The sequence below is a fragment of the Gekko japonicus genome, unplaced genomic scaffold, assembly GCF_001447785.1.
Source record: "Gekko japonicus isolate JY-2015 unplaced genomic scaffold, Gekko_japonicus_V1.1 scaffold1348, whole genome shotgun sequence".
Classification (NCBI taxonomy): domain Eukaryota; kingdom Metazoa; phylum Chordata; class Lepidosauria; order Squamata; family Gekkonidae; genus Gekko; species Gekko japonicus.
Genome location: NW_015163642.1, coordinates 247700 through 260571, shown reverse-complemented (window position 1 = coordinate 260571; position 12872 = coordinate 247700). Strand labels below are relative to the sequence as shown.

The following is a 12872-nucleotide window of genomic DNA, read 5'->3' as shown; positions in this document are numbered from 1 at the left end:
ACTGAAGGAAAGAATTCAGAACTGAATGACACATTAATGCAAAATTAATTACCTCAAGGAGATGACCACAAGAAAAATCCGGGTAACAGAATAACAGTTTTCTCAAATAAAGAGATGGCACCCCTGTATAACAGTTACATTTGCTATTATTTCTTAAACAGAAGTCCCATTATAGAGAGTCATTAGAACTGAGTGAAATTGTCATAAAGTCTTGGACACTCAAAGAATCTTGCTTAAAACATTCATTGGAGAATTAAGTTAACATGGTATACATACACTGGAGACATAGGCAGAAGGAGGCAGTGGGAACTGGGATCCATTAATGACAAAAGTGATGGTGGGCATGTTCTGGACATCATTGCAGTTAACAACATACTATGAAAGAAGAAATATGAAAAGGAGGTTAACTCTGGGAGAAGGTTAGAAGAGACATTCATTGGATCAATACTTCACCAAAAACAGACTGATAAAACATTTCAGTGCAATTCTGAGGGCAGAAGCCTTACTATAAATAAATGTACCCATCCTATGCACAGCAGCTCTCCCAGCTGCCTTGCTCACAGATATAAGAATAGCCTATGCAGAACAGACCAATGTTCGTCTAGCCTAGCTTTCTGTTCCCAAAGGCAGCAAGCAGTCTAATGATTATGGAGGAGATGATCTCACGTCTCTTTAATTCAGTCTGCTTGCTTGGCCATTATCTTTGGTGTGACTTCACTCTGCTCAATATCATTTCTTTATTTAATGATATTTAAATCCCACTTTGAGGTAGTTTATAACACTAAACATTCTTAAAAACAGAAACCAACAAGATAAAGGGATAGTAAGAACAAAAACAGACAAAATACAACAAAACAATAAAAACTGCCTAAAGATAAAATGAGATAAAGACTTTTCAAAAGTATCATGGGATAAAAGCAGGACAATGATAACAGAAACGGGTGGGATCTAAAACCTTAGATGATAATAAAAACATCGTTGCCTCAGGGCTAATAGTTGATATATTTGGCATTAGGGAAACTTCTTTAGTGAGAGTGTTCAATGACTCAGGTGCCATTGCAGAAAAGGCCCTGTCTCAATTGCTGCCCTGCTTAGCCTGCAGATGTGAGGGCACACACAGCAACACCTGTGGTGAAGAACTTAAATTTCTGATGATAAGTTAGCATACCTCCTCCCCTCAGCCAATAAATGGATAGTAGATGTCCTCCTTCACCTACCTCCCCATTGTATTGTTCTGCTCCTACAGCTTGTAGGAAGCTTCCTATGTACTGTCCCGGGACAGTAAGCTGACATGTACCAGTGTCCACAATTGCTTGGCAACCTTGGCTGCACCAGCCAGTTGCCTGGCTTCCAATTGCAAACCTGTAGAGACAAGAACAAATATTGCCTTTGAGTAAACTTGGCGACAAAGCCAGATAGAGTTGAGAAAAATATAAAACTCCCAATAATCAATAAGAAGGGGGGATCCTATATATATACACATATGCATGCACATACATACATACTAGGAATAAGGTCCATTGTGGAAATAAATACAACGAGCTCTAGAAAGAGGCTCTGGGTGGCCCTGGCCTTGGGCACTCAGTGTCAGTTTGCTGTGGTGACCTCAGCAGGGTATAATGACACATAGCTTACCGCTTTCTCCAGGGGAACTGATCTCTGCCATTTGAAGAGCAGTTGTAATTCTGAGTGATCTCCAGCCCTCCCCTGGTGATTGGCAGCAATGGTTCCCCAGGAGGAAATGGCTGGTTTGGAGGGTGGAGTCTATGGCTTTGTACCTCCTTGAGGTCCCACCTCTCCTCAAACCCCACTATCTCCAACCTCCACCCCTCAAATCTCCAGGAATTTCCCAACCCAGAGGCAGCAACCCTATTTCCATCCCAGCCAACCATCAATGTACCTTTATCTGCCCCTCTGACTTCAGGTTTCCATCTCTTCTACCTAGGAAAACTTTCCATCTCCCCCCTCACCCACAGCCTCTACTTAGGAAAAGTACAGTCTTTCTCTGCAGTGGAGACTCAAGCAGAAGGGAAGTGACCTCAGCAGGGTATAATGACAGAGTCCACCCTGCAAAGCAGCCGTTTTTCCAGGGGAGCTGATCTCTGCCATCTGGTGAGTAGTTTTAATTCTGAGTGATCTCCCACCAGTCGGGAGTTGGACCGGCCACCCAACATCAGATAGAACTGGGTGTCATCAGCGTACTGGTGACATCCCAGCCCATGCCTCCAGGCAATCTGGGCAAGGGGGCACATATAGATGTTAAATAACATCAGAGAAAACAGGGACTCTTGGACTGCTGTTCCCCTAGTGCCACCCTTTGTCCCCGACCTTGGAGAAAGGAAGCGAGCCATTGTAAGGCAAGCCCCTGGATTCCTATGTTGGCAAGGCAGTAGACCAGTAACTGATGGTTGACCATGTTGAACGCCGCTGACAGGTCCAACAACATCAGCACCGCCAATCCGCCTCGATCCAGATGCCTTTAGAGGTAATCTGTGAGGGTGACCAGTGCTGTCTCCTTCCCGTGGCCCGGGCGAAAACCGGACTCGCCCAACCAACTCCTGTTGTTGTAGTCTGGCCGAAAGAATCCAGCGGAGTTGGAATTTTGTCTGTATTGCTAGATCCTACTGTTGTACCTCTTGATCTTCTTGGATATTGCAGCAATTCTTTGTTTGATTTATTCTGCAATTTGGGCTAGTGTTTTTATATCTAACTGATATTTCTTCCTGAGGTTTGCCCTTCTTCTTTCATTCTTGAGTTTCCTTTCTTGTAATTCCTTTAAGAAACTTGTCTGAATTATCATTATTGCTGCTGTTGTTGTTTCAGGCAAAATCCAGCACATGCTTAAAACTTTTATTGAAATTAACAGGATTTAAGAGTGGCTAGCATTAGCTGGATCACACCTTTAGTACCCTGAAAGTGATACTGCCTTCCTTTCAAATATCCAACCAGACTAGTTCTCTCCTCCCAAACCACAATTTAAAATGTCAAAAAGGAATAACACTATACCCTTCTGCAGAAAATCCCTCTTTATCATCTGAAAAGTGATATACCAACAAATGTTCAAAGCACAGAGAGAATGGGAATTGTGACTTTCACTTACTCCTCAATGCCAATCTGCCAGTAAACCTCGCGGGTGACTGGTGCCCAGGAAATCTGCCCAGAGAAGAGCTGAGTATCAACACCTCCCAAGATCAATTCTCCTCCATACTGAACAGTCGGTTGACTGGATAAAGAAAGTCAAAACAATGAGGTTAGCTATTCATCTTTTAACCTAGTGAAGGTTTATATGTGTGAATATGAGAGCAGAGAGTACCAGAGCAAGTCTAAAAGGAGAGCAGAAAGCAGAGGACAGATAAAGAGAATAAAATAAGAAGATTAAGCACAATTTATTTTGGAACACCTTAACAACCCCCATTCTCTGAGACCAAACTTTTTAGACTTCTGTTTCTTTTCAGATTTCTGTAATCCAGCCCTATTGTACAGTTCATTGGATGTCCCATCCTGTGGATTATGTTTGATTTGCACTGTGTAATCCACCTTGAACCTCCATGACAAAGGCGGACTATAAATAACCTAAATAAAATAAATCAACTCCAAGGATCAAATTCTCAAGAATAGAACCAGGGAGCACTAGTTTAGGCCCACATGCATTTGTAATGCAGAAGATTCAAGTGCAATTGAAAAGCAACCTTCCTGCATGACCATCTGTCAATTCAGAAATCTGACCAAGGCCCAATTAGAACATCCCTTCTAGTTTTTCCGCATACATGATGTGAGATATCCTTCTCCCTCTGGTAAAGGGGACCTATATGACTTCTGTCATTCTTTTACCTCAGGAGCCCAAACCTTTCCTGACAGATATAAAAGAATGGCACCGATAGTGTGGTTTTAAATAAAATAAGAAGAAAGATTTATTCTTTATAAAAGGCAGGTAAATGGGGAAATGGTTTTAAAGGTTTAATATGAACCAAACAGTTGGCAGCCCAAAAGTTCCCAATATGAACACTATTAACACTGTTGAAGGCTTCTTAAAATTCAGGCAGAAATAATATAAACAATAAACCCTAAAATATGTTTCTTTAAAATAGGCAGGCAGTCATAATAATAGAGAACATATACAATGACTAAACCCTTCTAAATACTGTGAGAGACGTTAGGATGTTGTTTGACTGGTTCAAAAATATTTCTACACACACACACACACACACTCAGTGAAGTCTGACTGGATTCTGAATCCCAACTAGTCCCTCCTTAGACTCTTCTCCCTTAAGCACCCTAAGGAAACTAGAAATGATATACACTTGAGGGTTCTTTCACTCCCCAGCCCAGTTAACGAGGGTCTTTGAGGGTCCACCAAGGTCAGTGTTGTCTACTCAGGCTGGCAGTGACTCCCCAGAGTCTCGGGTGAAGGGCTTTCACATCACCTCCTCCCTTTAACTGGAGATGCAGGGGATTGAACCTGGGACCTTCTGCATGCCAAGCAGATGCTCTGCTACTGAGCCACAGCCCCACTCAGTTTTGTTTACTCCAGATCAGGGTGTCGAACTCATTTGTTATGAGGGCCGGATCTGACATAAATGAGACTTTGTTGGGCAGGGCCATATGTGTCACAAAATGCCAGGTAGCAGAGATATAAACTTTATAAAGGGCACATACACAAAGGGGTTTTTTAACTTAAAATAAAAACATGCTTAAAACACTAGCACTCTTGCAATATTTTGTTTATTTAACAGTGTCTGATAACTGACACCTCTTGCTCTGAATTACGGCATCAAAATGTCTGTGCTGTTGCAGTCGTGAGTGTGCTGTTCAGATGTGCATCTGTAAGCTGCAAACCTACAATGATGCAGCAGCAACAGCACTGGAAGAAGAAGCAGAAGACAGACAGTTCCACTGCGAGCCTGAAAGAAGCCCTCCGGGGGGCTGATCCGGCCCCCAGGCCACATATTTGACACCCCTGCTCTAGATTAAGCCATTATATTCCCTATTTTTTTAAAAAATGTATTTTACCGTGAGAAGTAGAAGCTGAAGATTGGTTCAGAAAGCTGTCCTTGCCTCAGCATCTGCTGCATGGCAGTGTAGCCCCCTACAGCCATGGCAGGGTAAGCCATCCCCAAAATCCCATCAAAATTGGCATAGTAGAAGGGACTGGCAGGCTCATCCTCACTAAGGCCAAACACCTGGTTTTCAATTACAATATTTTGGACCTGGGAGAGAGAAGAACATGGATTTCCCTTGTGGTGAAAAGCAACTATTATGAAGAATTCAACAAGTATCATTACCTGCAGTACCTATGAGTTTAAAAGTAACAAAATGAGGTACTTCATTTTGATTTTACAGTTCCGCAGGGCCTGCAAGACAGAGCTCTTCCACCAAGCCTTTGATAAGGGAGCTGCCATCAATAAATTGAGGCCCTGGCCCCAATACCAACATCAGTATTAACATCACTATTAACAACCTGTCCAGACTATGATGTTAGCTGATTATGGGTTAATGTTGGACACTGCTAATGCCCACCATCGGTTATGAATCTGCACTAGCACTTTATGCTATGTTTTATAATCATTTTGTTGTTTTTATTGAATTTTGTATTTTAGTTGTTCAATATATTTTTGTAAGCTGCCCTGAGCCTGCCTCAGCAGGGAGGGCAGGATACAAATCAAATAAATAAATAAAATTAACTTCTTCTCTTGCCCTGACAAGGGACCCACATGTCCTGATTAGTGTTGTAGGGAGATTTGAATTAATGCTGCTTTTTATATTTTCATAGCGAGCTTCAACCTTGTGTCTGTCCCAATAGCCCTAGAACTACCTGTCCATTAAAATGAGATTAAACCAGTTCATGGAGGGTATGTCTATCAATGGCTGTTAGCTATGAGGATAAACAGGAACATCCACTTTCAGAGATAGTAACCCTTTAAATATCAGTATTGGAGGTAAAAACAGCATGAGGCTTTGGTCTCCATGCTCTGCTTGAATGTCTTTTGAGAGCATATGGTTGGCCAGTGTATGAAACATGATCCTCCACTAGATGGATCCATTGGTGTGATTCAGCATAGCTGCTCTTAGATGCTTGAGTATAATTCCTCAGTCATCAGAGCACTGTAACTCAGTGATTCTAACAGGGCAGTGAGGGCCAAGAGGCAGTGGGGTAGTATGTGGTACTAAATGTCTTATGTTGATTTATATTAACCAGTTAATTTTTTGGCTGCAGATCCCTTGTTTATTATTACTTAACATCATTTATCATAATTTTATTATATGTATTTAATAAGCATGCTCTCTTTCATTCTGTTCTGCAAAATGAATGACTGATCATAAAACTGATTTTTAGTGTGTAAACTTGAGAGAAAGGTAGTGGAACACAGGTAATTGACTTTTGTACATCTTTGTAGTAGCAACAATAATGTGTGCACCACTAATTGTGAATGTCAAGCATGTACTCTGTGAGTGTGTGTGTATGTTGGGGGAGATACTGTTTGGATTTTCCAACTCAGTGATTGAACTATGGGGAAGGGTTAATTAGTGAAAGGAATAATATTTGCTGTGCACCATTGCCCTCCTATGCAATGAAATCCCTTCCCCAGAAGATTCTCTGCTGGAAAAGTCCAGTAAGGGCCACTGTCTGCTCCCCCCGCCCCCCCCCCATAATTCAAGTACTGTATCGATGACAAAATGGCTTCAACAGCTTTTTTGCCCACCCCTGCAAAACACCTGTAAAGAACATGCAAACAAATAACCCCACTCCACAAAGCTCACAGTATTTTTAAGCTGCCACACAGGCTCAGTGCCTGAAGGAGGGCTGCCAACGACCTAGAGAAATATGTCCTGACCCTTTAACAGAGGCTTAATGCAATGTTGTTTAAAGGGGCAGGACATTTTTCTTTCTCCAGACTGTTGGCAACTCTAACTTGAAAGAATGAATCCTGGCTGAGTCTGAGCCTCAGAAGTGTGGAACCTAAATAGCACAAGCAACAAACTTCAATTTTTGTCTTGTGAGTCCTTCTTTTCTGCTTGATAAGTATCTTCAAATCACCGTAGTTTTCTGAAGTGAAACTGTGGCCCCGTTCACACGGCGAATTTGCCGCGGGAGAGCCACGGGTGGTGGGCAGATTATCCGTGCACGATCACACTCCAACATCTGGGAAGTAGAGCGCACCCATTGCCAACCCGTGGCTTACCACCAAAAACGCGCGATAAAAAAAGTAGTACCTCCAAAGTACTGGCAAACGGTTTGCTACGGGGTGCCTCCGGATGCCCGTGGTGTGATCGCGCTGGCGTGCGGCTTTCCCCTCCGGCCCCTCATTTACGCACCGGCACCGAGGGAAGGACCCGTGGTGTGCCACCGGTGTGTCTGATCGCATAATCGTGGATCAAACTGCACCGGGGCAATTTGCCACGCCTCCCTCCCGCGATAGCCGGCCCGTGTGACCGGGGCCTGTCTTATTTGACAAGGATTCCTGATATTTTTAATTTGACCACAGTCTGAGTATTTCCAGAGCAGCACCGTTAAAGACGAGTGTCTGCATGGGGCACTTACCTGCACTGTATCATAACCTAGCATGACAGTCAAGCTCCCACTTCCATAAGACAGTGTGTAGGTCTGTCCCTCATTGGAGTATGTTGAAGACTGACTAGGGTTGAACCTGTCATGGTTAGCTAGGAGGAGGGAAAGAAACAAAAACTACAGATTGGTGTCTGTGGTAGAGTGTGATATACATTCCCTCCTCAAAGCTCAGTTCACAGTAGGTCTGACTTTACTACAGACCCAGCCCATTCCTCAAGAGCTTCTCATTGTAAGGAACACATCTGATGAAGTTTCACTCTGAAGTGTCAAACACCTCAAGAAGCAAGGATAGAAAGATCTCACCCAAAGATGTACACAAGAACCTTCAATTTTGCTGCATCTTGCGCAGAGTGTTCCCCTTGTATTTTGTACCTTTTACCCTAAGAGTTTTGACATGACGAAATCAATCCCATCTGCCTTTATGTTGTGTCCATGTCATAAGAAGCCCACATGTAGACAGAGCACTAGATGAAGTAGACTCAAATATTTACTTATCCATGAAATTCACTAGGAGGCTTTGAGCAAATCGTTACCTCTCACTCTATCTCACAGTGTTGCTGGAAGGATAAAATGGGATTGTTCATTGCCCTGAATTTTTGGAGGAAGAGTAATGTACAAATAATGTATTAATTACAGTTGATAATCCATGGAGTGCAGTAAAAATGTTCTGAAGCAACTCTGTCCCGTCCCTGCCAACCTCAAGTCTACAGAGTGAAAAACACACCTAAGATTTAGTGCATAACACTTTGCATATCTTCAGTACACTTAGTGCCAAAAGCCATTTAACTAACAACCTCTGTTTTCTAATTGTTCAGTTTTTGTAATTATTGCTTCTATATTCCTCTGCGACATGACTCACAATAACAAACCCACTGAAAGTGAGATACAAAACAATAACACTGTGTATAATCCTGATAAAATTCCATGTAACTGCCACACTCTATGCAAAAATATTAAAGACGATAACACTTGAGTATAACTTATCATATATATTATTTGAAGACAATATACTACAAAAAATCAAGGAAACAGAACATATCCAAGGTAAGTCCAAAGTATAAGTAAATATTACTCCAAAGTTTCCAATAATAAATTCAAGATAATAATTCTTTCTTCCTCCAAGTTTGATGCAAAGGCAAAGTTAATGTGACAATTCCTGTGATCAAATCAAATGGGCAAGCTCCTACCAGTTTCCAAAATCTCAATGATTGCCCCTTTTGAATTTTACTGATTTGTAAAAGAATTGATCTGTTATTGAAACTGAAACTGGTTCTAGTCTTGAAATGGCCTTTGGCGAAACATGGTTTCCATTAGCCAGCTTGCATGTTGGGACCACTGGAACTGCGTATCACAGGAACTGCTGTGAGATGACTGAAACTGCGTTATCACAGGAATTGCCACATTGCTTTTGCATCTGACTTGGAGGAAGAAAGATTTATTATCTCAAATTTATTATTGGAAACTTTGAAGTCATATTTACTTATACTTTGGACTTACCTTTGATACTGTTTCCTTGATTAGTTTGTAGTATATTGTCTTCAATTAATATATAATATATGATAAGTTATACTCAAGAGTTGTCATGATTTAATACTTTTGCATAGAGTGTGGTAGTTAACATGGAATCATATCAGCATTATACACAGTGTTATTGTTTTCTATATTCTTCTGCTGCAGAGACAGCTAATAACAGGGCGGAAAGACGTATTATCTCAACAAATGTGTGTTCCTAAGCCAGCATTTGCTAAGATAACGCAAACACGTGACTGGAGTAAGGTAAGGCGCAGCAAATATGCCAGGTAGCATTTTTGTGCAGCTGATTCTCTCCTGCAGATGTTTCTTGAGACTATTTCCATCTGCCCCACCAGTTACCTCAGGTTTCAAAGTTTATTTAGAAGAAAAATTATTTAAGATAGCCATGATGTGGGGGGGGCATTTATTTATTATTACATATGCATCCTGCCTTTCTGCTATCATGGAGCTCAAAGTGGCATACTTAGTGTTCCGTGGAATTCCCCCATCCAGACACTGCTCATCTCCATACCCAGCTTAGCTTCAGCAAATGCAATGTACCATCAAACCATAACATTTGCAGGAGAGTGAATTAGAGACCAAGGAAGGGTAAAGCGACACCCTGCCAACATTCTTCCTGGTAAAGCCCTTCCCCCACATCTCAAGATTTGATTTATGGTGAAACAGACCTGTGCATACGATACACCATTATCAGTATATAAGGTCAACATGCATAAAGGAGGAGTGAGAGCATGTGTGCTGGCCCCACTCCTTCCTGAACACAGTTGTTGTGGGAGGTCACAGCACTTATGCACTCATAAGCTTTGTCCCTATCATCAGGAATGATAGAGAATGAACATTTCTTGACCATAGGGGTGGATCCTCTGTGTATAAAGCTTGTATGCATGTAGATGCTGTGCCCATGTGCAGTGGGCACATGCAGGTAAGAATGGGGTTCAGCTGTGAGTGGGGATAGGACCAGCATACTTGCTCCCACTCTTTCTGTGTGCAGATTGACCCTTTATGACATATCAGCAGAACAAATGTTTTTGAATAACATACAGTTTCACTCTAATTACTATGACATTATTTATCTGACTAACATGTCAGCATTTGTTTTCTTGAAAAACAAACTATACTTTAAATGGGCATTAGTGTTTTATGCCATGGTATCTTTGTTTATTCCTTTATTTATTGGTAGCTATGAAGCCCTGTAGTGTCTTCCCATATGGAAAGAAGAGCCCCTTGCCCAGGCATGAGAAAAAATAATCAAGGAATATCATACAGTATAGGATTATTACCATTTTGACACAGAGGCAGGCAATGGAAAACCACCTCTGAAATGTCTCTTGCCTTAAAAAAACAAGACTATCTCACCACCTAGTGGTGCATAATGCTAAAAGAGCTAGAACTTGTGGCTGCCAGACAATCTTAGGATCTCCTGGCTATTCTACACACAATACCATACAATGGCCCCGGTCACACGGAGCATTAGGCACGCTAGAGAGACGGAAGATATGCGGATTTTCCGGGCACGATCTCACCGCCACATCTGGGAAGCGTAGAGCTCCCGTGGCTCACCCGAGATTTCACTCCGAAGATGCGCTGTAAGAAAACTAGTACCTCCGAGGTACTAGTTTCCAGAAAGCGCGGGGCAAGGGTGGGCGTCAGATCACGTTTCCGGTGTTAGCTCATGGCATCCAGCGCCCGCCCATGTCCCGTCACGAAAAGTTTTTTTTTGTCAAGTCTCCACGGGTGCGCACAAGCACCCAACGGCGCATCCGAACACTTGGGTTAAAAAAAACCACAACCCCCGCGGCGGCGCTTCTTTGCCACGCCGCAGGAGTGAGGTATGATCGGCACCTCCCCCCAACCACGGGACGTCGGTGGGACGTCCAGCGGGACGTTTGATCCAGCTGCCGCGTGGTAGTTCGCTCCGGGGCAAACAGCCACGCCTCCCCCCCGCGATATCCGGCCCGTGTGACCGGGGCCAATATTAACTAGTTAATTACCATTGTTACTGTTCTGCAGATAAGTTCAGCTTTTTCTAACCAAAATCTATTCATATAGCCATTTCAAAAAGTCTCAAAATAGCAAGGTGAAGTACTCACCACAAGCCTCAGTATTACAGTACACAGATGGTACCCATAGATTGGAAGAACCTGTGTCCATGACAACCAAGAAGTTCTGTGGTGGAGTCCCAATACTGATCTCTCCAAAATAGAATGACTGCCAGATGAAAAACTTTGGTAAGATAGAGGATTCTCCAACAATTTTAATTTCAATCACTTTGACATACTAGGAACAGGATTTTTTGAGTATTTCAGGCTGCCATGGAAGGGAGGAGGCAGGAAAATCTTGTTCTCAGCACACGGGCTTGTAATTCTGAAACACCAGTGTGGATCCAAGCCAGTAACTTTATTGTTTCCCTGGTATTTTCCTATTAAGACCTCAAAAAAAACGTTTAGATCATAAAAATCAAGCCTCACCTCAACCCATGAAGCATCTAAGCTAACCAACACTCCAAGTGGTCAGTAAAACAGCTATGAGCAGATCATGAACCTCTTCTATAATTACAAAAACCCATGCTAGGGTTCAAAGAAGGGACATGCCAACATATCCAGAAACTTTGCTTGCTTTTTTCACCACAGTAATTCCCACTGCCTACAAGATAAGCCAATTCTAATACTGAACAACAACTTGTGTCTTTGACAATGGTAACTTCTGTGCTGAAAGCATTCAATCCTTTTGAATAAACAGCACTTGTAATTGGCTAATGGCATGCAATAGAAAGAGAAAGGAAGAACATGCCGCATGGACAATATAGACAAGAAAGGGAGCTGAAAAGAGAAAGAAACAGATAGAAAGGTAGTGTTTTAAACCAGTACTCACATTTAAGTAATTGGTGATTGGTTCATAAGCAACATTGTATTCATTAAGATATTTTATTGCAGGATCAACATAGTGGTGCTTCAGAAAGTCTTCTAATACTCCTTTCTCTTTCATCTCCTCCCGAATGGATTTCCCTTTCTTCAGAATGATTCTACAAAGATGAGAAGAGCTCAGGAGATCAGCAATACTACTATTGTCCCATCAGTATTTCTTCTGTGCCCTCTTTGTTTACCAGCTTTCCTCTTTTGTAGTATTGGAAACTCCTAATAAGCTATCATATTATTTAAGGCAAGAAAGCAGGAGTACATTTATGAAGTTTGCAAACCTACAATTTCTTTGTCATAGAAATATATGGATATGTTTTAGGCTGGAAATGTTGGTCACAAGTTATTCCCTGATGTATGCACAGCGGTGCTTCCATTTCATTCATGACCATAGCTGGCATACTCACCTGTCCAGCCCATCTGACAGGTGGAGAAAAACCAGGACTAAGATCAGCCACTTCATAATGCTCAGTGTCTTCACCAGTGTGATCTTCAAGAGACTTCAGAAATCCAGTCCACAGTTATGACTCTGTTTCGCTGTTTTTATACTCAGGACAATTGTCCTCTGATGCCATATCTATTTACCCTTAGTTTCCAATATCATTATGCACACTCAATATCTACACCTTTTGTTTTCTGACAGATAATGTTAAATAATTTTCCTTTGTTAGAAGGGGTTGAAATGCAATTTGTGTCCTTGAGTTTAAAAAGAAGTAGTACAAATTGGTACAGGCATAAAGCTTTGTTAAGAGGAAAAGAAATCAGTGATAAGATGTCAATAAGTCAAAGAATAATCAGTTTGCAACTGCTCCTATTGTTTTCAGATACAATAAAGGGTAAATTCGTCATCATACTTG

General features: G+C 41.9%; 1 protein-coding gene across 1 annotated transcript in view; it reads right to left on the bottom strand.

Annotated features, from left to right (window-relative positions):
- Positions 1-12478, bottom strand: part of LOC107107326 (gastricsin-like) — a 17017-nt gene extending 4539 nt beyond the window's left edge. Inside the window, exons 1-8 of the mRNA XM_015407607.1 lie at positions 12441-12478; positions 11972-12140; positions 11191-11308; positions 7541-7659; positions 5011-5207; positions 3101-3223; positions 1218-1362; positions 277-375 (exon numbers count right to left, since the gene is read on the bottom strand). Coding sequence (XP_015263093.1) covers positions 277-375; positions 1218-1362; positions 3101-3223; positions 5011-5207; positions 7541-7659; positions 11191-11308; positions 11972-12140; positions 12441-12478 — 1008 coding nt within the window. The remainder of the gene's footprint in view (positions 1-276; positions 376-1217; positions 1363-3100; positions 3224-5010; positions 5208-7540; positions 7660-11190; positions 11309-11971; positions 12141-12440) is intronic.
- Between the last annotated feature and the right edge of the window lie 394 nt (positions 12479-12872).